The following is a 27,060-nucleotide window of genomic DNA, read 5'->3' on the forward strand; positions in this document are numbered from 1 at the left end:
TCATCACCAGAGCCATTCTTGGAAATTTGAGGCTTAACTATGAGGCCACTGCACGGCTGTCTTAGAGTGAAGCCATAAATGTTTGTAGGTTGAGGTAGCAAGAGGTGACAATTTTATGAGCTTTAGAACGCATCATAGTAAGTATGGGCAGATGGGTAACAGTGAATTCAGAAGACTTGGAGTCCTAGTGCTTCTGACACCACAGCTTCACACAGAAAACATCAGACTCGATGGAGCACTCAGGAGATCTATGAGTTTTCTTCCAACATTTCATTGATATTTTGTTTTTTAGTAGCATTTTTATGCCAAATCTTATTACAAAACTAGATACTAATCTAGGTAGATAAACCTGCATTAGTTGTCTTTTCAATGACAAAAACTTCATAGCCTAAAGTGGGTCAGCCTCCTTTGGAAAGAGGAAAATTTAAGACAAACTTTTCTATATATCCAAATCTTGTGATTAAAAAAGTACATTGAAAGCTTCCAATTAAAAACAAACACAACTACATAGAAAATTAAAATAATATCAATGGTTCTTGAAGGTTAAATAACTATGTAAAACTATGTGCTAATATAATTTTGAAAAGTTGAATAAAATTAACATATTTCAAAAAATACATAGAGAAACTGTCATATGACAAAATAAAACTCATCAATAACATAAAAAAGCAGTAATGTTTTATCAAAGAAATATCCTTCCAATGTGATAAGTCCTAATAAATTTGCAAATGAAGTCTTTCAAATAGTTAAGCTTGAATATTCTATGTTATATAGTCTATTTAAAACATAGGGAAAAAAACGGAAAGCTAGTCAATACATTTCATAAAACAAATAGAACCCCAGAACTAAACATCAAACAGAAAAATTATTCTTAAAAATTAATTATAAAGTCCCTTTCATGTCAGGTATAATTCCTAGGTAATTTAGTTCTAAAAGTAGTTCAGTAAAATACATGTAGAAAAGTTCTTTCTAATATTTCATACTACATGACAGCTTAAAAGAACCTCTAACATAGTATGTCTTAAGATAGCGTGTACTATAAGGAAAGTTGGGCAAAAAGTATTATACTATATTGCTAGTACATAATCAGAGTGATTTAACTATTACCAACAGATTCACCAAAAAACCATAAATACAAAGAGATAAATAACTGAATCTCCATAAATGAAAAGCCCTTTGCCCAAGAATAAACCACGTTATTGAAAAAATGACCAGAGGGGCTAACAGACTAAACAGGGTTCAATTTACAAAATGCAGACAACAGAGATGGTACTTGTAAAAATTTTTTTAAAAATTAATCATGTGTTAAACATTAGCAGCTGAGAAAAAGTAAATATATTTCAGAGGCCTATAAATTCATTCAATTGAACTGAATTCAAGGAATATGGTAGATGTTTTGGGGAGAAATAAATGATAACTGAATATTAAAAATTTCGAATTTAAGCCAAAAATCAAATTTATCCTCTTTTTCTAACAAAGCATTTTTTAGACCTTTAAAAATCTTTGGAAACCTTCAATTTTGGTGACCAGAAAGCCCTAATTTGATAATGCTCCAGAAGTCTGATTATACATTTTGTCCCCCACTTCTAAACTTTGAGAACCTTGGGCTGAGTAATTCATTTCAAAATATACTCATAAAAACAATCAGAAGGAGTAATACATGTTTTACTTGTGGTGGGGAAAGAAGGGAATCCTAGAAAATTCCTATTTAACCCAAAGAAGGTACATGTCAGAGAATGAAGGAGTCAATCTCCTAGAAAACCATTTCCTTGAAAAGTAAATTCTTAAAAATACAAGGGTGATGGAGTAAAGCTAGAAAAAAAAAATACAAATAAACCAAGGAAACAAAATTGTTTCAAACTTGAGATTATAAAATTGTGCTATTTATATGGCATAAATTGAACCCTGCTTTATTTCAAAATAAAGCAAAAATAAAATTAACAAAAAAATTCATACCGTAAGAGAAAGAAGTGCAACCCAATTTAACTGATTTTTAATAATTATTGCACCAATGAGTTTAGAAAAGACACAGCCCAAGAGATTATTATTTAGCATAGGAAAAACAAATTAACATATGCGAAATGCAATGCATTGGATAATTTTCTGGTGTTGAGTTAGCATTGCATATAGCAAGGATTAGAAACAAAATAGAAAGTTCTATTTCGTACCTATGTCACTGGCTACCATCTTGGAAAACTTTCTGCTTTTGGTCTTCACTGAAAATAATATTTTGATATAAAAATGTCAAAATCTATTCAAAATAAACTAAATAAATTAAACAGAAATAAAATACTTTAAAATAAAGATACTATACCCTTTTCTATAAAATTATTCATTTTTTGTTCATCATCTGAATTGTGAGGTGATGAAGAACCTACATGAATGAAGACAATGGAAGGAACAGGCACAGAGTCAGTCACAAACACCGAGTCGTAACAAGACAAAAGCACACGTGAAAAGTCTGGCAACTTCTAAAGCAAGTTCCCACATTACTGACCACAAGGAGAGGCCATGTAAACAGTTAGTAACAATTTTTGTAACATTACAGTACAGTAATCATCAATATCTACCATCAATATTTTTCATGGGAGATTCCAGTACTATATTTGTGAATTAACTGTAAAATCATTTCTCCTTGTGTAACAATAATTTGGCAAAATCTTAGTATATATCATATGCCAGAGAACATATAAAAAAAAAGTAAGTAGCAGTTTACTGTTTCTTACAGAAAATTCAGAAATTCTAGATATCAGTTAATTGAGTAAGGTTCCTCCAGTAGAATCAAGATCATGTTCTAGTACCATGCTGGTAAATTTTGTTATGTTTGACAGTTTTAATACTACGTATCTGTTCTATTATATACCATAGCAACCTTTAAAATACACAATAGGCATCTTTACAATAGTGACCATAATACTTACATTTTAAAATATATTCAAATTTTTACTTAAATTTACTGAAGAAATATTTACCTCTGGCTGTGACTCTTCCCAATGTTAGCATATAATCTTCTCTAACATTTCTATAATTAAGATTTTATTTACCCTTTTTCCTTAAAAATGTTTCTAATTTCTCATAGTATTTCTTTATTTTTAACCTGAGCTTTTGTTATAAATACAATCCTAAATTATATTCTGACCGTTAATTTTTAGATACCTATTCTTTCACAGGCTCATCTCAAATGATGTTATCATTAATTAAAGTTTCAATAATCTCCCCAGTTTGAATTTGCAAACATTTTATTTAAATGTGTATTTCTCATATGATGTTAATCACTTAATGCTTTATTATTCTGAATTGACACAAATTTGACCTTTTTCCTGAACTAACTTCTAACTTGTTTTATATTTACTGTGTCAGTTTTAATAATCTATAATGCACCCTTAACTATTTATTTATTTACATCTTATCACTCTGGGAAGTACTTGAGATTGCAATTTCATTGCTAACTTTGTTTTTAAAACATGATCCCTGTGTGGCTCTTCTGATTCAACTCAAACTCATTTGTTACCCTGTTTTGACCATCCATTCTTTTACTTCCTTGTTAGAATGCTAAAAAGTTATACATACACAAAAGGTGAGACAATGAGTCCCTGATAGATAGCAAAAATTATTATTACCTATTTTAAAATGGATGAGTTGAGAAAGACACACACAAGTTATAAGACTGTGTAGAGTATCAGAGAATAGCTTTCCAGAATCTCATTGGAGTCTCTACTGCATTGCTCTTGGTATCTATGTATCACTGAAACTACCTCTGTCATCTGAAACACATTTCAGACACAACTATTGCCTACTGAAGTTTAACTTTTTAAAAGTGGGCTTTCCTGATATATAGAAATAGATGTAATTCCTTAGAGAATTATTTTATTTTTCAGAGCATAGTCAAACAACTAAATAAAAAGCTCTGTATTTAAAGATAAGAATAAATGATTTATCAATAAGTCATTTATCAATAATTTTTTGATAATTTTATCATAATTTTTACTTTGGACTTCAAATATACTAGACAGAAACAATATCTAGTGTCATGTAAATTTCTATATGTTAAAACTATTCTGTCTTTTCATGTTGACCAAATAAAGTACAAATTATATCTGAAACCCCAAACCATGTTTGAGATTCTCTGGTTGAAGAGGAGAAAATTTGGAAGATTTTTGCCTTTTTTTACTTTTGACACTTATATATTTAGATTTAAAAATTCTTATAACCTTCTCTACAGTAACCTCTTGATTATTTCAAATTGCTACATGTAGCCAGTACTCTGACTCATAGTCAGAGGTGAGCCACTGTGCCTACCCTTGATTGAATCTTACTAAAATACTTTCAATGGTTACTTAACATATACAAATATATTACATGTTACATGTCCAAATTTTCTACCCTGGTTTACATTATATCCATAACATATCAACAAGTATATTTACATGGCCTTTGGGGAAGGTGAGGTCAAAACAGTATTTTATGAAGTCACAAAAAAGAGTAATAATATATTATAATTCTAAATTTAGAAACAACTAGTCCTATGAGATATAAAAGTTATTCACTTCATATTGTTCATTAATTCCACCAATGTTAAAACTTAGCATGAGGTACTAATTATGTTAGCAATTCCTACACTTCCATGTTTTAACTTAATGAGTACATTTAAATATGACATTTAAAAAATAATAGAAAGTCTAGATACATTTGACTTTAAGAAACAATCAACGGGTACATGAGGAAAATGCAAGTATAAAAATATAACACTACAAAACTTTTACAGTTTTAGAACTAATAAAATGCTAAACCAAAATATGAGGAAATAAAGCAAATTACCATTCTCAATATTTCCCATTCTTACTATTGTTTCTGATGTAGTAGAACCAGCTACTGAAGACTCAAAACCTGTTTAAGAACAGTGATATTTATGCTAAAAAAATCTTTCCAGTAAAAAGCTGATAAAAATTCCAAGCCAAAATGATTTATTAAATACGGTAGTTAAATTATGAAGTCAACTTTAAAAAAAGATTAGCCAAGTTTCAATTCACTAAAATAAAATAATAAATTCAGGATCTTAATTTAAAAGGATCTTCAAAGATACCACAAATAATGTTCCTCTGAGATATTAATATACATACAGATCATGTGAAGACCCATGTACAGACAAGGAAAGAGACACCTGTTTCAATACAGCTACAAATATATCAGAAATTACTTTCATCAGAACTGAAAATAAACATAACTCATAGTATTTTACTTGTCTACGCTTATCATCAGATGATAAGTGTTAAAAATCCTTCATAAAATTTATATGTATATCATTGAAGGACTAGAGAGAAAAGCAGATTCTATTATCAACTTTTCTTTGCTTCCATCCAATGTTACTAGATGGTGGCAGGAATGCCTGGAGCAAAGACTATAAATAACTGAAAAATCCAATCCAATGGTAAAGAGCAAAAAATATCTTCCCTAAAAAAACTGCAAATACGATTAAGTAAATAATTCTATGACTCTGAACTGGTCAAAGCTTTGGATTTTTACTTAGTACAGCATACATTTCTTTTCACTTAACCAGAATTTAAACAATGCAAATATGATTTTAAGAATAAACAGGTGACACAGAAGATTTTCTGTATTTTAAATGCTTATCTGTAAAAATGTACATTGATAATGCTATCTGGGTTTTTGTAGAATCACAATTAGTAATGAAATAAAAAATTACCAGAAGTTGGAGATTTGCAGCGATCCTCTGGGACTACCGTCCCTTCACTAATATCGCAGAGACCTGCTAAAAAATAAAAACACATAAAAAAAGTCACACTACAAATCAATATAAGGGCAACGTTGTCCTCTAGTTACAGTACATATGTCATTACTGTCCATTTAAAAGAATCCAGAAGATTAACAGAGAGATGGTATGGTACCATGCTCATGAGGTTTGAGACAGGAACACAGAGACATTTTAAATTAAAGCACCTCAATCTCATAGAGCAGTAACCACTTAAATAAATGAAAACATAAGCTATGATAAAATAAAACATACAAAAATTAATTTTCCTGGTGATTAAAATGATAAAGTTTCCTACACATTGTTTAAAAATAATGAATAAACAAAAATACAACAGGGCAACAAACAAAAGGTCACGTGACTAAGCCTCAGAAGTCAGGGGTCACATAGAGGTACAGGATGTGCACAGATGGCCGGTGTCACCTTTTCCAATATTTTAGTTAAGCAGTGGTTCTCAACCTTCTTAATGCCGCTACCCTTTAATACAGTTCCTCATGCTGTGGTGAGCCCCAATCATAAAATTATCTACAGCTGGGGGTCACCACAACACGAGGAACTGGATTAAAGGGTCGTGGCATTAGGAAGGTTGAGAACCACTGGGTTAAAGACTTGATGTCACAATCCCAACAGTCACTGAGGAAGCTTTTACAATAACGTTTACAAGAATACTGAATACTGAAATTAGGTTTATAAGAAGTGCTTACTAGTTTGAACTATAGGCAGTCCCCAGGTTATGAATGAAATAGGTTGTGTAGGTTTGTTTTTAAGCTGAATTTGTATGTAAGTTGGAACAGGTACATTGACCTATCACCTGTAATAGTCTCCATTCATTAAGTGGGAATCACATATCATCATACATCAGTGGGATGATTGTAAGTTGGGGAGTGCCTGTGTGTATTACATGTCCTCAAATGTAGGAGAGGTTCTTGATTAACAATAAGTATGCTTTAAAAAAAATCTTCATCAAACTAATGGTTCTGGAGAAAATCCTGATTTTTATAATTGTAAGATGACAGACATGGAATTATGGGTATGCATTTAATCTTTGACCACATGTTTGTCTAAATGAGCTCTCTTGACAGAACACTAAGACAACAGGCCTCCAAAGGGTAGTGATAATATACTCTAATATCATAATGTGCCTAGTACTGACTAAAAATAATAAATTTTGAAATTTTAACCTCTTGCTATTTGTGTCAACTACCAAACACTATACCAGGGGAAACTACTTTGAGGGTGAGGTGAAGTCCGTATGATGTAGAATTACTGAAGCTAAAAATGGACTATCTGATACAGCTCGTGTTCTGAAAATGGCCCCCGAAAAAGCATTTAGGAAGATGAATTTAAAAATATGGAGAGACTTAATTTAGGTACTAAATTTATTATAGTGACCATTAAATGAACTCAATACCCTTCAATGTCTTCTGTCTCACTCAGGGTAAAAGTCAAAGTCCAACCCACATGGTTGGTTGGTGTGTGTGACCCTATGGTACCTGGGATCTTGGCACCTCTCTGACTTTACTTCCTTCCCTGCCCCCTCGTGCTCCTCCAGCTGCACGGACTCCTCTTTGCTCCTTTAACTCACCAGGTATAGCCTTAGAGTCATTTGTGCTTGCTGTATCATGGTTTAAGCTGGGAGGCTGGCAAATGTTTCCATAAAGGTCCACACAGTAAATACTTCAGGCTTTCTGAGCCAAAACCTCTGTCCAACTACTTAGCACGAAAGCAGCCACATACAGCAGATAAACAAGTGAGCATGTCACTGCTCCAATAAAACAGTATTTACAAAATCACTCAGAGGGCCAGCCTAGGCCTGTAAACAGCGGTCTGCTGAGTCTTGGTTACATCAGTCTTACAATTAATTGTTAAACTGAACTAGGTATTTAGGTCACTTTTACCTGGTTCACAAAAGTATCATTGGAATTCTTTAACACCTCATTAACTCCAAGAAACATTATTTCAATGGGCTGCCATATGTCATCAATGTAGTTAACAGATTTAAAAAATAATACTCCCTTTACAACTTACTTTCAGTGAACTTCTGCTGGACTTCTACTCATCCTCTGTTTTCTGCATGCATACCAAGTGTGCTCATAGAGACACAGAGGGAGGCTTTCTGCAGTTCTGACTAATGTGTACCTCAAATTAGTTATAATATTTGATCTTCACCAATGGGGAGGGTACCTTTTAAATCCACAAATTCTCTTGATATCCTTTTATTATTGCTTAGTATTCCTTATTTACCTAAAGTAGTTCAGATTTTAATTTCTCTTTATTATTTTTCATATTTTCCAAAAAGGGAAGAAAAACATTCTTCTTAATATGGAATTGAGAAGTAGTTATTTAGTTCTATCTTTTGTTTTTCAACTACCATTTAAAAATAGCCCCAAATTGGGGTCCTAATTTCTTTCTTAACCATATTTTTATTGCAACCAAACATTGTTTTATTGTTTATTTTATTTTTAACACAGTACTTATTGTTCCATTCTTGACTATGTCCATTATTTTTTAATATAGTATTTTTGGTTTCTTTTCATACACACAGAGAAATTTTTAACAGTACTATTTCAGTCCATAGCTAGCTTTCCTTCTTCATCTTACTGAACATACTGAAGACTTGAAAGTAATTGCCATTGAAATAAAAAAGTTCATCTTTTGTCTCCTACCCATAACTTTTGGAAAAATCTTTCTTAAAGTCTAGCAAACTAGATTTGCCTGTGGTCAACTGCCAAGAGCAAGCAATGTGTCTAATTAGTGTCTAAAGCACTAATTAGATCTTATTTGCACTTTGGAATTATATTCAGAATAGAAATTTCCCTTGCTGTGTCCTTCCCTTTATGAATGATAATTCACTTTTGATAGAATTAGACTTTTAACAGATAAAGGGGTACTTGAAATACTTTATCACCACTTATCCCTGTGAGAGTTATGTAATATTTATTTGGACAATTCTGTCTATATTTTAGTTGACAAAACACTGCACAGTGAGCATCTATAGCATATTTAAACTTAGCCTAAATCATCTCATAAAATAAATTCCTGAGTCAACAAGACTGTTTATGAAAATTTATCAACAACTTTTAGGTGCAAAAAACCCCTGCTCATTCAAACTGATTGATTAAAAAAGACTAAGGAGTAATTTCTTAATATTTGGGGCATATAGCAAGAACACATAAAATATATGCTTTAGCAAGATTATTATTTTTATACCAGTATAATTAAAACATTTTAGTACCAGTTATTCTACACTTAATTTTATTTGAAAAACATATAAGTATCTGTTAGAATTAGAGGTGCAGATATTCTTAAAATGTTATTTTAGGCTGGGTATGGTGGCTCACTCCTATAATCCTAGCACTCTGGGAGGCCAAGACGGGTGGATTGCTTAAGCTGAGGATTTCAAGACCAGCCTGAGCAAGACCCAGACCCCCATGTCTACTAAAAGCAGAAAAGCTAGCTGGGAATTATGACAGGCACATGTAGTCCCAGCTACTTGAAAGGCTAATGCAAGAGGGTCTTTTAGCCCAAGACACTGAGGTTGCTGTGATGCCAGGACACTTTACCCAGAGAGACAGTGTAAGACTCTGTCTCAAATAAAAAGATGTTATTTTAAAGCATATTTTAAAATAGTTTAATTTTTATTTAGAACATAACCTTAAGTACTAGTAAAGTACCTTATAACAATCAGTAAATATATTTAAATTAATAAAGGACAACTCAAATACTTCTGTGATCTATTTCTTTAATACAAATGAAGCAAATAATAAAACAAAAAATGTATAGTATGAGGTTTACTAGAGAATACAGTAGGATGTTGTATTTTTTCAGAAAATTTATTTTTAAAATCACAGGGTAAAATTGACCCTTCCTATCCTTGGATAAATTTAGGCATTTAATTTCTAGTAATTTTATATAAACTAATACAAGATATAAAGAAGAAAAGTGATTAATTTAGGACTCATAACATTTTTATCAGATTTTTAAAAAACTGTTCAAAATTTTTGTCTTCTAAAACACCTTCTCTGTCATGGCAATGTCCTAATTGTGAAACACCACCTGTTAGTATCTTTGCTTTATAAAGAAACAGGATTGGGACATGAGCATTTCATAGCTGTTTTCATATACACAGTGTGAGATGAATGTAAGTAAAAAGCATACAGAGTTTTATATATATAGATAGAATGTTTGAGCAGGCTCTTTTAAAATTAAATGAGAAAAAACAATGATTTTACAGACAAAGAATAAACACGCTAACACATTTATGACTTACTTAAAAAAGAAGAACGGAGTTTTTCAGACTCAGAATATGAGCTAGAAAGACCGCACATGCAAGAAGCCACAAGCAGCAGACCTCAGAGCAGCCAGGAGGGAGGAAGGATGGAGAAAAGAGACAAAGGAACCAGAACGGCATGGTTGGGACAATAATCTTTCAGAAGATAATACATGATAAAATGGTCACACAAACACAAATGGAAAAAAAAATACTCTAAAAATAAAAATCTGATCATCAAGCCAAAGTGACAGAAAGATATATACTCCCTCATCTTTTTTTGTTTTTATTTTTCTAATAAGTTGCAAAATTGGTAATATTAGCTAGGAATACACTGAAAGCAACTGAAAAATGAATTTGAGAAAGAATTTTGATAGCAGAGAAACTGAGTTTGGAAGTACAGGCCAGAACTTCCCACTGTCCCAGTGTACCCTGGTGTTAATGTACATCAGGTATGCTCCAAGTAGGGCTGCCCTCAATCCCTGGGCCAGCTGGGCAGGCCCAGGGGACACTGGAGCATCAGGTCAGTTTTTACAGAGAGCTTTATTGTGAGTGCATCCTGTCTACCATACACCAAATGCCATTTTCTGTGTATGAAAAGAAGCAAAAACCAAATAAACAAAAAGGCAAGAAGTATTGGTATAGATAGCTAACTATACTTGGGTATCACAAGCTACTAGTATTACAAGGTTTATAATTAAAACTAACTACCTAGCAAACACACAAGTCAGAATATTATAAAGAGAATTCTAAATGATCTGGGTTTGCAGTGAGTCGAGGCTTTCTGAGAATGCTATATTTTCATAGCATTCGAATTCACTTTTGCATCTGTATTTTTTCATCATGAGGGGATTAAGTCCTTTGAATTAAATAGTTGAGACACTGAATTACTGGTCTCACAAGGACAAAGAATAAAAAGGGGCAAAAATTTTGGAATTAACTTTTGTTCTATAATAATGAAAAAAATACTCCTGTTATAATTTACCTGAAAAGTTTGACCCTCTGGGTCTTTCTCAATGTTAAATAAAATCCTAGATTATATATATTTTTAAAAAGGCAAAAAAACCCAGGAATATAAAAGAGGAAAAAGCCCTCATCCCTTTTCCTAGTTTTTGACAGTCAATGTAGGTATACTATCCAGATTAAATCAGGCAATCCATTTACCTAACTGAAGTACTTATATTCGCAGTAGTAAGTCAGCATTTATAAAAATGCAAAAGCCTGGACTTTTCTGTTTTTCTTTTTACCTCCTGAAGGTTGTCGAGATTTGCGAGGAGATCGGGGTTCTCTCCGGTAAGGATCGTTAGAGCCATATAATTCAATAGTGCCCAAGTTAAGCAGCACTGCTTTCTGGAGGTAGTCAACCATAGCAATGCCATTACAATTGCCAAAAACAACCCTGGGAACAGAAAAAGAGCAAATGTATTATGACAAACAAATAATTACCAAAAAATTGTATTGTAGTCTATAAAGATGAAGACGGGGCATGATGGGTCTTTCACAAAATTCCTCTTTGAAACAAAAGAAAACCATGAACACGGAAATAGAGGTCATGTATACCTTCTCAGAGAACTGTTTATATCATCTGCAGACATTGTTATCGTTAAATCAGTTAATTATCACTATCATAAAAAAGATTTCACAAAGGATTTGAAACCTGATGAGAGATACAAATCTCAACTTAACATCTATTTTTCTGCCTTCAGGGTGTTTTGAGCCCTTTGGGGAAGACATTCCCTTCCGCTAGGAAAGTAGAAGACTAAATGATAATTGGGGAAAGTTTGGTAACTCCTGCAATTTGGAATAAAAAGTAGGGAACATTAGCCTTGGAGGCCTCCCCTTGGAGTGTTTGAAACACCTTCTCAATTATCAGAAAGTATAAGTTAATCAACTATGAATAAAGGAATGTTACTTTTTACAATCTCTGAAGCTACGAGTTGAAAAATGCCCTGTATAGAGGTACTGTGTGAGTACGCAGAAGAAGCCATGCAGGAACCAGGGTGATCTGAGAGTGTGGGATGCGTCTAAAGAGGAAAAACTTCAACTCACTTCCAGCAGAATACTGCCATGGAGAAATGCAGACTGTGCCAATGATGAGACTTCTCAGCTTAAGTTTTAAATAGATACTTACACATTACATAATCTTGGCAACTCATTCACATCACAAAAAACATTTAGAACGGGCCACACTACAGCTATGAGCCTGTGACTGGTTTGCAACTTCCCTCCTTCTCTCATTCCCTGCTTGTTTTCTTTAAGATTTGTGAGCAATAAAATATTTGAAAGAACATCTATGTGTTTACATTGTGGGACAAAAGTAAAAGATATGAGAGAAAACTATCGCCAGTATTAGTGTGGTCTATAGTTGTCTGTCAGTATCCACAGGGCATTGGTTCAGGGACCCCACAAACCCTAAAATATACTTTATATTCTCATACACTTCAAATCATCTCTAGATTATTTATAATACCTAATACAATGTAAATGCTATGTAAATAGTTTATTATACTATTTTTAAAAAAATTATATTTTTTATTTATTATATTGTTATTTTAAATTGTATTTTCCTCCTGAATATTTGCAATCCATAGTTGGTTGAATCAACAGATGTGGAACCCATGGCCACCGATGGCTACCTATACAAGAGGTAAGAGCAGGTGGTGGTAGTTACCAGGAAGAATGAATGAGAGAGACTCCAGGGCTAATAACAAGAACAAAGACAGTCAACAATACGTGATAAATAGCTCTGGAACCAAACAGTTAGTAAGCAGTACCTTGAAACTGCAATGTGGATATTTGAAACAAAGTAACAGTAAAATGTACAAAATGCTTGATAAGTCTGTCATACTGTAAAAAAAAAGTATGTGTAATTAACACTGTATATTTGAAGGCAGAGTTGATAAATAATACAAATAAACCTGAAGTATAAACGAATACACTGCTAAACATTGCTATGATCTTATAGTTCATATATGTTAATTTTAGAAGTAGAACAAATGACACAGCTGCAGTTCAACCTTTACAAAATCTATTTATAATAGTCTTCTGGGTTCAAATTGTTTTATCTCCGCTATACTGAATATTAAAAAAATTATTTCTGGATTTATATACAGGAGATACAAATTTTGTCTCAAATAATTTATTGGTCCCTGAGATATTCAACTTTATATCAGGAAGTAGTATATACATCCCCAGAATAAGTTGTTCAGAACAAAATTATGAATTTGGTCTGAAATTAAAGTCATGCACCAACTATTTTAGATGATGATATAACAAATAATATCCTTTCTATTTTTAAAAATAAAATGGGATATGGAGTATTGTGATAGGATAAGAAAAATAAAACTGATACTTACAGCCCATAGGAAGAATTAACTGCCAGGCTGGTAATTTGTTGCGGTGGTTCTCCACTCACCCACACCAACTGAATAACTAGTTCTGTCTGATAACCTGGAGACTGCTTAAGTGGTGAATTTTTAACTCTGAAATAAATGAAAGTGTGTCACCTTTTAGCCCATTTCAATTATCTTATTAGCCTCTGTAATTATAAAGTGATACATAGCCATACAAAAATAACCTTTTATATGAAATTATACTGGATGTTTAAAGCTACCAATAAAAAAAAATCAGAATCTTGATATCAAGAAGCATTTAATCTAGATGGAGAGACTAAACAGATACATAAAAATAAACAAAAAATCAAAGCAAACTCCATATATAAAAATGGGGCAGGATAGAAAAGGAGAGAAGGTGAGAAGGGGGAGGGAAGAAAGTGAGGGACAGAGAGGGCAGGGAGAGGGTTGGGGCGAAAGCTGAGGAGCAGCAGCTGCCCAGGAATTAAAGAGTTAGTAAAAACTGCCAGTTAGAAAAGCAGGTTTAAAATTTAAAAACATGATTTTACTAAAGGTGTTAAAACAGGCTAAAAATATGTAAGTTAAATAATGAGTTGAAAACAAATGTTAGCAGTTTATTTTTGTATATAACTACTTTTATTAGAAAATAAATCTGGCCAGGCCCATGGCTCACATCTGTAATCCTAGCACTCTGAGAGGCAGAGATGGGCAGACTGCTTGAGACCAAGAGCTGGAGACCAGCCTGAGCAAGAGTGAGACCCCGTCTCTACTAAAAAATAGAAAAATTAGCCTGGTGTTGTGGCAGACACCTGTAGTCCTTACTGGGCAGATTGCCTTAGCTGAAGAGTTTGGGGCTGCTGTGAGCTATGATGATACCATGGCACTGAACCTCAGAGTGAGACTCTGCCTTAAAAAAAAAAAACACTGAATTTAAGTTGATAGTATTTTTGATTGTACAAACTCTTTCCCCAGTAAGTACTGAATAGTGACAAAAATATTGCTCTTGTAAAACATACATAACAAAAGAAAGAAATAGAAACCCCATATTTGAGGATTGATAAGCCAAAGTGTTGTCATAGTGGAAGGCATATATAGAAAAAGTGAGGAAACAGTATAAAAAGATAGACCAGGGCCAGGCTTTAAAGCAGTGGTTTTCGGCTCGGCGCCTATAGCTCAAGTGGCTAAGGTGCCAGCCACATACACCTAAGGTGGCGGGTTCGAATCCAGCCTAGGCCACCAAACAAACAATGATGGCTGCAAACAAAAAATAGCCAGGCCTTGTGGCAGGCACCTGTGATCCCAGCAACTTAGGAGGCGGAGGCAGGAGACTCGCTTGAGCCCAGGAGTTGGAGGTTGCTGTGAGCTATGCCATGGCACTCTACCCAGGGGGACAGCTTGAGGCTCTGACTCAAAAAAAAAAAAAAAAAAAGCAGTGGTTTTCAACCTTCCTAAGGCCATGACCCTTTAATATAGTTCCTCATATTGTGGTGACCCACAACCATAAAATTATTTTTGTTGCTACTTCATAATTGTAATTTTGCTACTGTTATGAATCATAATGTAAATATCTGATATGCAGGATGTATTCAGGCCACCCCTGTGAAAGGGTCATTTGACCTCCAAAGTGGTCGTGACCTGACCCACAGGCTGAGAGCACTGCTTTCAAGGATCTTGTGGTCTGGCCACAAAAGGTTTGATGATAGTAGAAAAAACTCTAGGCTGTGGGAAAGCTGGAGGGTGAGCCTGGGCCCTGTCACTTAGCAGCCTTTTTACCTAAATAGTAGGAATATTACTACATAATCACAGTATGAGGAAAATGTGAGTGCCTATGAATGTAGTCCATAGACAAATTACACAAAAGTAATATATTTTCATTATTGAAGAATTAAAACGAATGAAAGTTTATCAGACATATTTGGGAAAGATTAATTTGGTGGACATATATAAGATACAGGAGAATATGGGGGCCAATTACAAAGTTCCTGTGATTCTGATAAGAAAAAAGAAGCAGCTGGATTTGAAACACTTATGGAGTAAGAATAAACAGACTTTCATTTCAGGAAGGTATTAAGCTTGCAGCTACTTTTAATACTCTAGTGTAATACTCGGTCATACTGATTGAATGCCTGAGCGAGAGGCTGATTAGAGGTAGAGGAGAGGAGGAAAAAAGTAGAGTGATTCTGCAGTTGAAAGAAAGAAAGGAGGGAAAAGAAGGGACGGAAACTAGATGGACAGCAGGATGAAGAAAGAGGAAATTTAGGGGACCATATGGTTAAGTCCGAGGTGATGGTAGGGAGTAAGAGTGAACTGCTCAGCAGGCAGTAACTGTATCCCCAAACTTCACGACTAGTACATTCGTGCTGCACTTACGTTGGTTAAACATGTGACAAGCATGTTAGAAAGTTAAATGTAACAGTGTGAGAAGTTCTGACACAATACCTGTTCCACCAGTAATAGAAAACTGTAAGTGCATTTGAAAGATGCATCTGTTTTTAATGTGAACAATAGTTATTTAGAAATCTGGTGTGACTTTAAGTTGAGAACATGTTGAACATGTTAAGGTGATTGACTCTTTCTCCAACAACTGCCCTGCAAACCATATGTAAAGCCTGGTTACTCCAACAATTCGTAAGGCTTTGGCTCAAAGGGACGAGTGTATGAAAGAAAAGCAGTAGGGCGCTGACTCACGGCTGAAAGTCCTAACATCAAACTCAGAGGTGAGAATACAGCTGAATTTCCTTCCAGTTGGCACTTGTAATGAGGAAGGCCATGACACCTGACTCTTTGATTGCATATTTGCTAGGTAAGAATGGGTTGTCCAGACTTGAGGGTAAGTGAGAATCACAGAAGCTACTCCTAATACAGCTATCTGAGCTAGAGTCACCTGGGGCTGTGCAAAGTTTTCAAGGCAATGCATTCAGACCTGTATACCAGCTTATGCAAAATTCCTGAATTCTCCTTAGGGAAATACCCACTCATCAGCTGCAGCTGTCCACCTCAACAGACAGAAGTAAACACTTATGGATTCCATTCAGAGACAGCCTTGACATGGGCACAGGCTGAAGAGTCTGAGTGGGCTATCGTCTCCTTGTATGAGTTAGGCATAAAAGGTCAGGTTCAAGGAAATATCCTCCCTCTCTCTGGCATATTAAATGTGCACATTTGGTCAGAATCTCAAGAGCAGAACAGGCATTCCAAGGATAATTATAGGAGTGTGTATACGGGCACATTTAATATTTAAGTGACTGGCAAAATTAAAAAGCTAGGCATATTTGATGCAAAATCCTCAACTGGTGAAAAATTAGAAAACTAATTAAATAATGGCAGCTAAGTTAGATTTTAGAGTTACAAAATGAGAAGGGGGTGTTACATTTTATGTCCACAGTAGTTATACGTAAGTTGTCATTTTACTGCTTTTAATACATTACATTTATTTACTATTTAAAGACAAAGCGTTGAACTTCTATGAAAGCTACATAATCTATACAAGTATATGTTAAATGTTAAAGTGATATTTAGAGACATTAAGAGTTTCAAAATGATTATTTATTTGAACAAATACCTTGCAAAGGGACAATTAAAATACATAGAAACAAAATTTCACTTGAAAAAGGAACAAATCAAACAGTTGCTCTGAAAATGTTTCTTCAAAAAAAAATCAACCATGCACAAAGGAATTTTATATGAAAAAAATCTCAATATTGATTATATTTTAACATCAATTTGTTATATTTCTTACTTTAAGAAACTGGTCTTTGGTCCTGTGGACTAAAACAATATCAAGTTAATAAAGATCTGAATTTACCTGAAAGACTATTAAAAAAAATGAGGTATAACTTAATTGTTTGTGATTTTAAAAACTGTTATAATATACATATTTTAGACAAAAATCTCAAAAACTGATATATCTTCACCAGCTTATGTAAAATTTTACTAAGATACTAGTATCCCTCTTTAATATATCCCTGAACATAATGACTCTCCCTTCAAAGTTGGTCCTTTAGTAAGGTAACACAAGAGAATTATCCAGACCATAAATAAATTCTGACATAATGGCTGAAGAAAAAGAAATACAGTTATCATGCAATCCCCATGTTTATAATATGTGTATACATTCTGGTTCATGGGTTCTATCGGAAGCCTAAAATAAGGATCAAAATAACCATAACTATATATGTGTGTGTGTGTGTGTGTGTGTTCTTACTTTATGGTATGTTTTATTTATTTATTCATTTATTAATTAACTTATTTGGGGACACAGACTCACTCTATTGTCCAGGCTAGGGTGCTGTGGCACCAGCCTAGCTCACAGCAACCTCAAACTCCTGAGTTCCTACAGTCTTCTTGCCTCAGCCTCCTGAGTAGCAGGGACTACAGGCACCCACCACAATGCCCAGCTTATTTTTCTATTTTCAGTAGAGACGGAGTCTCAGTCTTGCTCAGGCTGGTGTGGAACTCATGAGCTCAAGGGATCCTCCTGCCTCAACCTAGTGCTAGGCTTACAGGTAGAAGCCACTGTAGCCAGACTACATTATGCTTTACTAAGATTCACTTACATTTGTGTTAAAATTCTAATTTTAAAGTTTTAATGTTGTAATTTAGATTTATAGTTTAAAACATCAATAAATAACATCATATATTAAAGTTAATAAATTTTTTTTATTCATTTAAACCAGAAAAAAGCAATCAAGGATACAAAGTTCACACATACACCCACACACAGAGTCAGGTAAGCAATTAGTAGAACTAGTTTGCTACATCTAGTGTTTCTTCCTGAGTTAAGTTCATTGGACTCTTGGGTCTCTCTCCACCCCTTTGCAAGGTCAAGTGCCTTATGTAGCAGGTAAATATGGGAAGAATTGGGAGCAAGTCTGTCTAGGCATGCATTTTCTCCTGCACTTAACGCTGCCAGGGCTGGGAGGAAAAGGCTGCCTATGTACGCAGGTCAGTTGGTATTTGGAAGTTTCAACTTGCCCTTGGGCATCATCATCTTTATCAATAATTAAGGTGATGCTTCTGTCATCACCTGAAATTATTTTATTTCTTTATGTGTTAAGAATATAGATGAGAGTAAAGAGCAGTGTAATTACTGGGTTGCTGTGTAGATACTAAGTAGCAATTATAGACCGCCAGGTGCTGGCTGAATCTCTCAGAAGTCTTTTAACTTTGAACTACTAGAGAGTTATAGCCAACTCATAAAATAGAGCCATAAGGCAGTTTACTTGTATCTGATTAAAAAATCTGCTTTCAAAAAAGAATTGTCATTTAAAACATTAAAAGTCTTAAGATAAAACGATTTTATAAAATTATACACAAGGGTAACGTAACTCAAAAACAAAGTAATTTGATCTCTTACTTAAGCTATGCTCAACAGTCTAAAAGACAACTGTAGTGATGTATTTTGTTGTTCACCTGGTAGTTTTACTGCTAGTAATAATTTTAATATTGCAATTTTGGATTTAATTTTTGTTAATGCATAAAGAAAAATTCCAAATTAATAAAAAATTACAGAAAAAGAGTGGTTTGACAAAGAAGTTAAAAAATTAATTAGTTACATTGTCGAGCAGCGGTTCTCACCCTGTGGGTCACTGTGGCATTAGGAAGGTTGAGAACCACTGTTGTAGAGTAATGTGAAAATTCAGTAAGAAGTATAAAATTTTAATTATTCTTTTTTTAAAAGCTTATTTTTTTCTAGCTCTTGTATAGTATAGTATATTATAGTGCTTATTTAAAACAATGTTACATATATTCCTAAAAGTCGTATTTCATCCCTTACTTTATTCTCCACTAAAGGACCCAGAACTTCTTAGAACAGCTGATTCCATATGAGAGGGCAGGCAGAGGTCAAGGCAAGTCTAGAATATCTTCTTAACACAGATTATAAGAATGGTCACATAAATTCTGAGGTGGTGTTAAAAATTCTCAAGCACCAATTTAAAAGAAGCTTCCTCCAGCAACTATGACAAAAATCATGTTAAGGTAATAAAATTCAAAAAATTAAAACAATTTGCCAATTCCAAAAAAAAGTAGGGGTCTATAATGACATTCAAAAGGGCAAAAAATAACATTATCATCAAATCAGTCACATTAACTTTTTAGGATTAAGAAAAAAATTTGTTTATACATAATTGCGCATATATACCCAAGATAGGCAAAGTATATTCACCCATACAAGTTAACAGTTAATGACAACAAAAAAGGACTCCTGCTCACATAAAATATTAATGAATTGGCTACATGAGATTTTCTAGCTAGCAGGACTCCTCTTAAAAAGCATTTTTAAAAAAGCATTAAAAAGCATTCCTTTATTAAGTGATATTCTACTAAATAATTGTAAAAGATTAAAAGTGTGCCAAAACATGCCATCACAAGTATCAAAGGCCCTCCCAACACAAAACAGACACCAGCTATACGATGATCTTAGGTCCAAGAATCGTAAAGAAAACTCACAACTGTGGAATTAAGCCAACAGTAGCTTCTAAGTGCATTGTATATTGCAGAACTCTCTGTTTGGTTTGCGGGCTGGGTGGTTTTAAAAGGTAAAGTCACACCTAACGATACAATACACACATTATAAATGAAGAGCACACTTAAAACTTTGCCTTAAAATGTATAAAAGCAAATTATGTAACCAAAATGTGGGCACTCCTGTAAGATTCTGAAATTTTGAAAAAAATGGATCAGCCGAAAAGAAAAGTTACTCCCGATTGTGACTTTAACTATTCTCCCTGTTCTTTCAGTCAGTAAAAAAAACTGGAGAAAGGCCTTTTCAAGAACAGAGGACAAAGACTCACCTACAGGCCTGCCTTTAACTTTAACCTAAAATGCCAAGGTAAAGGTCTTGTCACTCTGGTCCAAACAGCAGGGCTGCCCCTGTCAGTACTGTTTCATTTGACCTACCCTGTCCTGAGAAAGCAGCACAGAGATGGTGCTGACTTTTCAGGCAGGAATATAATGTTAATGTTTTATGCTGCTAGACCTCTGGCCACAAGCCTAACAACATTTGGAGGTGTAAGAAATTATAAAGTACAAATTGAATAAAGTATTCTAATTTTACTGAAGATAATGTATATTTATATGAAATCATGTTGTTAAAATGTCACTTCAGTAATTGATAGCACTGCTGAAGAAATATGAAAATATGTTACGGAATATGTTCAAAAGACAAATTGTACTTTATTTACTTATAAAAATTAAACTTAACAAAGAGCTTGCAAAAACATTTAAATCACAAAAAAAGGGAATTAATGGAAACTTAAGAAATTTAAGTTTAAATTAAAGTAGGACCAAGTAATTAACAAAGAGAAAAAAAATGTAGAATTCTATATTGCCAGTGTCATTCTACCTAAATACGTGCCAAACTGCAGCTAAAAGGAGGGGGGTATGTGTTCGTATGTGCATGAGAGAGAAAAGAGAAACTTGAGACCAGGTGGCGCCTGTGGCTCAAAGGAGTAGGGCACAGGCCCCATATGCCGTAGTTGGTGGGTTCAAACCCAGCCTCAGACAAAAAAACTACCAAAACAAAAAAAAAAAAAAAAAAAAAGAGAGAGAAACTTGAGATCTTCCTGAGGAATGCAGCTGCATAACCTTCACACTTAGGCTGTGCAGATCAGAGTTTCTTAGCCTTGGCACTGCTGCATATTGAGGTGGGTAATGCTTTGTTGTGGGTGCCATTCGGAGCACTGTAGGGTTTTCAGTGTCATCCCTGGTCTCTGCCCACTAGATGTAAATACCATCCCCCTTACTCCTAAAGTGACTACTAAAAATTTCTTGAGATATTGTCCAATGTTCCTGGGGGAGCAAAATTATCCTGGCTCGAGAACCAGTAGCTTGGACAACCTTAAATTTTTATAAACATGTAAAGAATATTTTAAAAATCTGTACTTTTAAAATGACAGTGATATAAAATTATCTATCTGCCTTATCTTTGGCATGAGTGCATTTCTGATCACATAGACATTCTTCATGGCAATTGTAAAATTATCTAACAATAGAAGAAATTTTGAGAAGTTCTAAAACAAAATAGGTCAAAGCCTGGTTCTTTTACTAAATGCAAATTCCTTCTTTTTCTTAACTTTCCCTATCTCAATCCTTCTAGAATCTACCTTTTGTTCCCCCATCATTCTGCTGAATCTCTCCGACCTCTTCCAAAACCTCTTTTCTGTTATTATCCTAACGGACTTCCCCATGAATGGAGTACTTTTGATCACATAGTCTTTATGTAATTCTTCAACAATTTTAACTCTTTACTCATTATTTTTTCTGCCATATCATTAAAAAATTTAACCACCAAATAAGATAAATTAGACATAAAAAAGGTAACCATATCAAATTTATCTGTATATAAAAAGCAAGATTTGGCCGGGTGTGGTGGATCGCCTGAACTCAGGAATCTGACACCAGTCTGAACAAGAACGACACCTCTGTCTCTACTAAAAAAAGAGAAAAAACTAGTCTGGCATTGTGGTGGGCACCTGTAGTCCCTGCTACTTGGGAGGCTGAGGCCAGAGAATCACTGAGACCATGATTTTGAGGATTATGTGAGCTATGATGCCACAGCACTCTACCATGGGACACACAGAGAAATTCTGTCACACACACACACACACACACACGCACACAAAACTGTCTCTGTATTTAAGTTTGGAATACATGATAAAAACTTTTAAATAAAGATAATGTGATACCAGAAACACTTCAGAATAAGACAAGAAAATGATTAGGAAACAACTGAGTCTTTAAAGACTGTAAGAAATCTAATTTTCAGTGTGGTACAAGGCAAGCTAAACATAGGTCCAATCTGCATATAAATCCTGACTTAATGGATTTATAAGAGATTGATAATAGAAGAAAGGTCCATGCTACTAGAATGCTGGGAGATTAAACTATGGTTAGTTTAAGGATAAAATTATAAGATGTAATGACATTCTTTTTGACACTATAGAAAAATGAGGGAGATTAACCAAAACCAAACAGAGGAAGAGCCATTCCTATGCTATCTAGATCCACAACTGGACAGCGTTACTGTGGCTCTACTCATACTTACAACTGGTCTAAAGTAAAATATCCAAACAATCTCCGCAATGTTTTATAACTTACTTTAAGCAAGGTACATTATCACGAAGCCCATCAGATGAACTGCTGCTGGTAGACGGGTGAGACTGGGGAGGGATGGGCTGAGGATTGGACCCTCCCACCGGTGTTGGCAGGGGTGGTGGCTGCTCACCCTCTGGAGATTCCACATCGTTTATCTCATATAACAATCGAACTTCAAGCATCTGTTACGAAAGTAAAGCAGTTTATCTACTCCCCCAAATTACAGTTTATACTCACACACATCAATCTCAGTGGAAAGAATATTTTTAAAGGTAAAATTAAGCAAGATTTCTGTAGGTAAGGATTTTTCAGAAAAGAAAATGTTTTTCACTCAACTTTTTTAAAATGCTTGTGTGAGAGTCCACATAAGTTTAGAATTTATGGTAGTTCTATTAATACCAAATTAGAGAACACTCACATTTGTATTTACTTTTGATAAATATATTTAATAAATATTATTTATTTATATTTTACATTTATAAAATATAAAACATACTTAAGGATTTAAACATTCGGTAAAAAGATAAGCAAAAATTATGTTAGTTTTCCCAAAAGAGAGATGGCAGTGTACACACTGAAGTGTTTTCAAAAATTCTATGCACAACTGACCATAAATTGTCAGGTCTTGTAAATAATCCACAGATTTTAAAATGTCAGACAAGATGACACTAAAAATAATTAATAGACTGTTACCGGAATTACTTCTGTAATCACTTCCTGTTTGCTGAATCTATAAATAATGACGTGAGCGGAAACTCCAGCTATGCACAGCATTCTACTTTCTGGACACCAGGAGATGATCTGAATGGCATACGGATCTTCATCTACAATGTCTGTGTTTGGCCTGTCGTCTTTATTTCTTGACTTTTCAAATACTTTAGATGTTTTTAGTTTATATAATACTTGTAAAGTTACTACAAAAAAGATAACATGTCAGACGTTTTAACATAAAGGAGATCAAATACAATGTAATATTTATCAGTCACACTAAGTACACAGAAAACAGCCTATGCTTATTCACACCATATTTTCATTTCTCTGTCTACATTAGAGTAGTCTATTATACATTTAGAGTGTTAATTCATTGCACTAATTACCCAACCAAATGAATACTGATTGTATTCATTAAAAAATAACCACTATCACGATGGATTTAAGCAACTGAAAAAATGTGTAACAAAAGATTTGGGGGAAAAAATGTATAAATACAATGAAAATAATATAGGAATTTTTTTTCCTAATATAATTTTCTATGTATTTTTTCTATACAAAGTCCAGTATCAATATTATTAAACATGCCTGCATGGCGAAACAAAACATATCCTGGGTTAACTGGATTCCCACTGAATACCTGCCACATGTGTTTCATAACCATTAATCATTAAAGGCATCTTTTCCTTTTTTGCTGCTATGTAGCCACCAGATATATTTCACACAGAGAACATGCACTTTTGAGATTAAGTTTGGAGTTGGCATTAAAATTATTCTAGAAATTTCTGTTAATGTGGAATATATTCTTGCTTCTTCTATCTTTGAGTCAGGAAGAGAAGATTTGATGAAATATTGAAGGAAAATATTTAAATATGTTCACTGAGCATTATTCTTGAATTACTAATATCCTTAAGATTATTTTGACTATATTAAAAATTCTAAACTGGGTGGCGCCTGTGGCTCAAAGGAGTAGGGTGCCAGCTCCGTATACTGAAGGTGGTGGGTTCAAACCTGGCCCCAGGAAAAAAAAAAAAAAGAAATTCTAAACTTATGTACTAGATAAATTAAGCATAAAATTTACAGCCTCTAAATTTCAAATTAAATATTTGTTATTCAATTATTACAAAACAGGAAATATAAAAGCAACGACTAAGTAACATATAACAAGTCATACTCAAAGTACTTACTTGCAGAAGCATCCCAGAACTTAACTGACCCATCTGCATGCCTATAAAAAGCAAGTAAGTTAAAATGTAATAAATAAAAGAAAACTACATTCCTTTCTTACTTAATTGTATATAGTTATTTTAAAGTCATCAAAATTAGTAAAAGGTTAAAAAAAATCAGGATAAACTGGTAGGTTCTTGATAACTTATTTCTTACTACGTTACAATATAAAGGAAAGCTCTACCTGTCCAAAAAATCAAAATTAATACAGTCTTAATCAATTATTTTTAGCTATTATTGATTTACTTGGTGAAAGTAGACTTACTCACCCTGTGATAATTATTTCTGGGTAACTCTGAGCACCCAAGCCCCAATTACCTCCATTGATGGGCCACTCCTACAAGAAAAAGATGAGTCTATGAAGCAACTGGCAAGCATACTGTAGATACATATGCACATGTAATATAAATCCAACTTACATATAAATCTAGACTAAAAACAATGATGAATTAAACAATATAACAAAACAGTGAACAATATATTTTGCTTCCAGAAATGATTTTCTATATATTTTCTATAGAAAGATATCAATATTATCAAACACTCAAGGTAGTAAATACATATTACTAAAATGTAACATTAAGTACCTTTTTGCTGTAACCTTGACGTTTCTGCCTCGCTCCAACTGAATAAAGTGCAGGAATAAGGTCCACAGGGCAATCAGCAAAGTATTCACAACATGTAACCGGGGACTCATGTATGCTCAAAGGATAGGGATTCTCAAATATAGGGTATCTTTAACAACAGGGAAAAGGAAAATTTTTCTTAATTTAATGAACTGTAGTAGGATTACTACAAAAATAAACACTTAAAAATCTACTTTCTATCACAGAAATCAAATTGATTTAATTTATGTAAGTAGGTTAAAAAAAGCTGAGGTCTTTTATAGTAAAAAATATTCAGTTAGAAAAATAAATAGAAACACTGTTGTTGCAACAACATACCAAGTGCCACACACTAGGTGAAGTATTTTAAACATACATATTGATCTCATTGACTTCTTGCATCAAACCTTTGACATAGGCATTTTACTGAAGAAAAGAGGCTTAGAGAGAATCATCTTCCAGAGACATGCCAGCTAGCAAGTAGTTAAAACAGAATTTAAACTGTTCTCTTAACCATCAGGCTTTTAATAACAGACATCTCACATCCTTCCACCAGCAGGGCTAATACAAATTTTTAATTCTTTTCTATTAGTATGAGATCTAGTTCAATATTTAATCCAGAAAGTTATCTTGTTTTTGCAAGAACTTAAAATTTGTCTATAAATATTTTCTAGATATAAATTTACTTTATTCTGTAAAGCAAAAATAATGCTTTCGAAACTCTTGAAATTAAAATAGAACCCTATCAAAATAAACAATAATATTTCTCTTCTGGTTTTAAAGTTCTTAGAAAGAGAACAGTTACTTAAAAATGTCTAGAAAACCCGGCAACCGGCTAAAAATATATATAAAGCATGCAAAGTGGCTAAACTACAAAATTAGATCAGTCTACTACTGAAAATCAGTTTCTAAAAATAGAGGGGAAAAACTGCAGAAAATTCCTTGATGGACTATAAAATGAACCCAACTATCACTACCCTTCCTTCCCTAAGCAGAAGATAAAACCCAGACAACATGCATTAATAAAAATGACAAAATGGCAAGCAACTTGTTTCTCTGTAGAACACGGTGTTTCCTTAGCTCAGTGATTCCATTATTACTATACACTTAATTGACACTTTATTACTATACACTTAATTGACACCGTATCACTATACACTTAATTGACACTGTATCACTATACACTTAATTGGCACTTTGCTAAGTAAAACGCCTAGTCACAGGATACTCCACAGTATTTTCTTTGACTTAAATGTATCTCAGGCTAGATGACATGTGAAAAGTCTCAATTATCTGAAAAATTTGCCTAACGGGGAAATAAAAGAAAATCACATTAAGAAAAATTTATTCTAGGACTGTTACATAGAAATAATATTTTCAAATGGCCTTTTTATTTTAACAAAGAAGAAAAACCTCACTATTATTACAAATAGCTAGAGCCAAACTGAAGAGAATTCAGGATGGCCCAGCCCAGAGATCGGGTAAATAACACGGCTGGCCCACTTCAGGTTTTCTCAAAGCCAGTGCTTTGCATTTTGGAACAGACAATCCTTATTGTGGAGGACTGCCCTGTGCACCGAGGATTTGCTGCAGCATTTGTCTTCCACTCACTAGATGCCAGGAGCAATATCCTCAGCCCCAATTAAAGATCTCTACAGACTTTGCCAAATAACACCTGGGGGGCAAAATCACCCTTGACTGTGAAGCCCTGGAATACCGAATGGGTTAACTCAATTGAAATCATGCTTAATAACTACTTCTCAGGATAAATAAAACAAGGAAAAAAATAGAACAAGGAGCTTACAGTCAAAGAATTTATAAGTAAACATATAATCATCTATGATAGGCAAAGCAGAATATAGCAAATATCATGAAAAGTCACAAAAAAGCTATGGGAGAGATTTGTAGGTCTGATGGATATATCTGGTAAAGAGAGGATAGGAAAGGCTTAAAAAAGAAAAGAAAGCTGACTTTGAAAGTGACGTGTATTTTTAGTGGCAGTGTAGTGCTACTGGGAATTAGATAAGA

General features: G+C 33.8%; 1 protein-coding gene across 3 annotated transcripts in view; it reads right to left on the reverse strand.

Annotated features, from left to right (window-relative positions):
- Positions 1–27,060, reverse strand: part of STXBP5 (syntaxin binding protein 5) — a 136,822-nt gene that overhangs the window by 34,836 nt on the left and 74,926 nt on the right. Inside the window, exons 12-22 of one of the 3 annotated variants that reach the window (XM_023513519.1) lie at positions 25,015–25,162; positions 24,697–24,764; positions 24,388–24,428; positions 23,183–23,403; positions 22,493–22,671; positions 13,397–13,522; positions 11,288–11,439; positions 5,705–5,770; positions 4,819–4,887; positions 2,315–2,374; positions 2,169–2,216 (exon numbers count right to left, since the gene is read on the reverse strand). In XM_023513519.1, the coding sequence (XP_023369287.1) occupies positions 2,169–2,216; positions 2,315–2,374; positions 4,819–4,887; positions 5,705–5,770; positions 11,288–11,439; positions 13,397–13,522; positions 22,493–22,671; positions 23,183–23,403; positions 24,388–24,428; positions 24,697–24,764; positions 25,015–25,162 (1,178 nt within the window). The remainder of the gene's footprint in view (positions 1–2,168; positions 2,217–2,314; positions 2,375–4,818; positions 4,888–5,704; positions 5,771–11,287; positions 11,440–13,396; positions 13,523–22,492; positions 22,672–23,182; positions 23,404–24,387; positions 24,429–24,696; positions 24,765–25,014; positions 25,163–27,060) is intronic. The other 2 variants (XM_003790263.3, XM_023513520.1) reach the window with 2 other exon arrangements.

This window comes from Otolemur garnettii, unplaced genomic scaffold, assembly GCF_000181295.1.
Source record: "Otolemur garnettii isolate 467f Iridium unplaced genomic scaffold, OtoGar3 scaffold00042, whole genome shotgun sequence".
Taxonomy (NCBI): domain Eukaryota; kingdom Metazoa; phylum Chordata; class Mammalia; order Primates; family Galagidae; genus Otolemur; species Otolemur garnettii.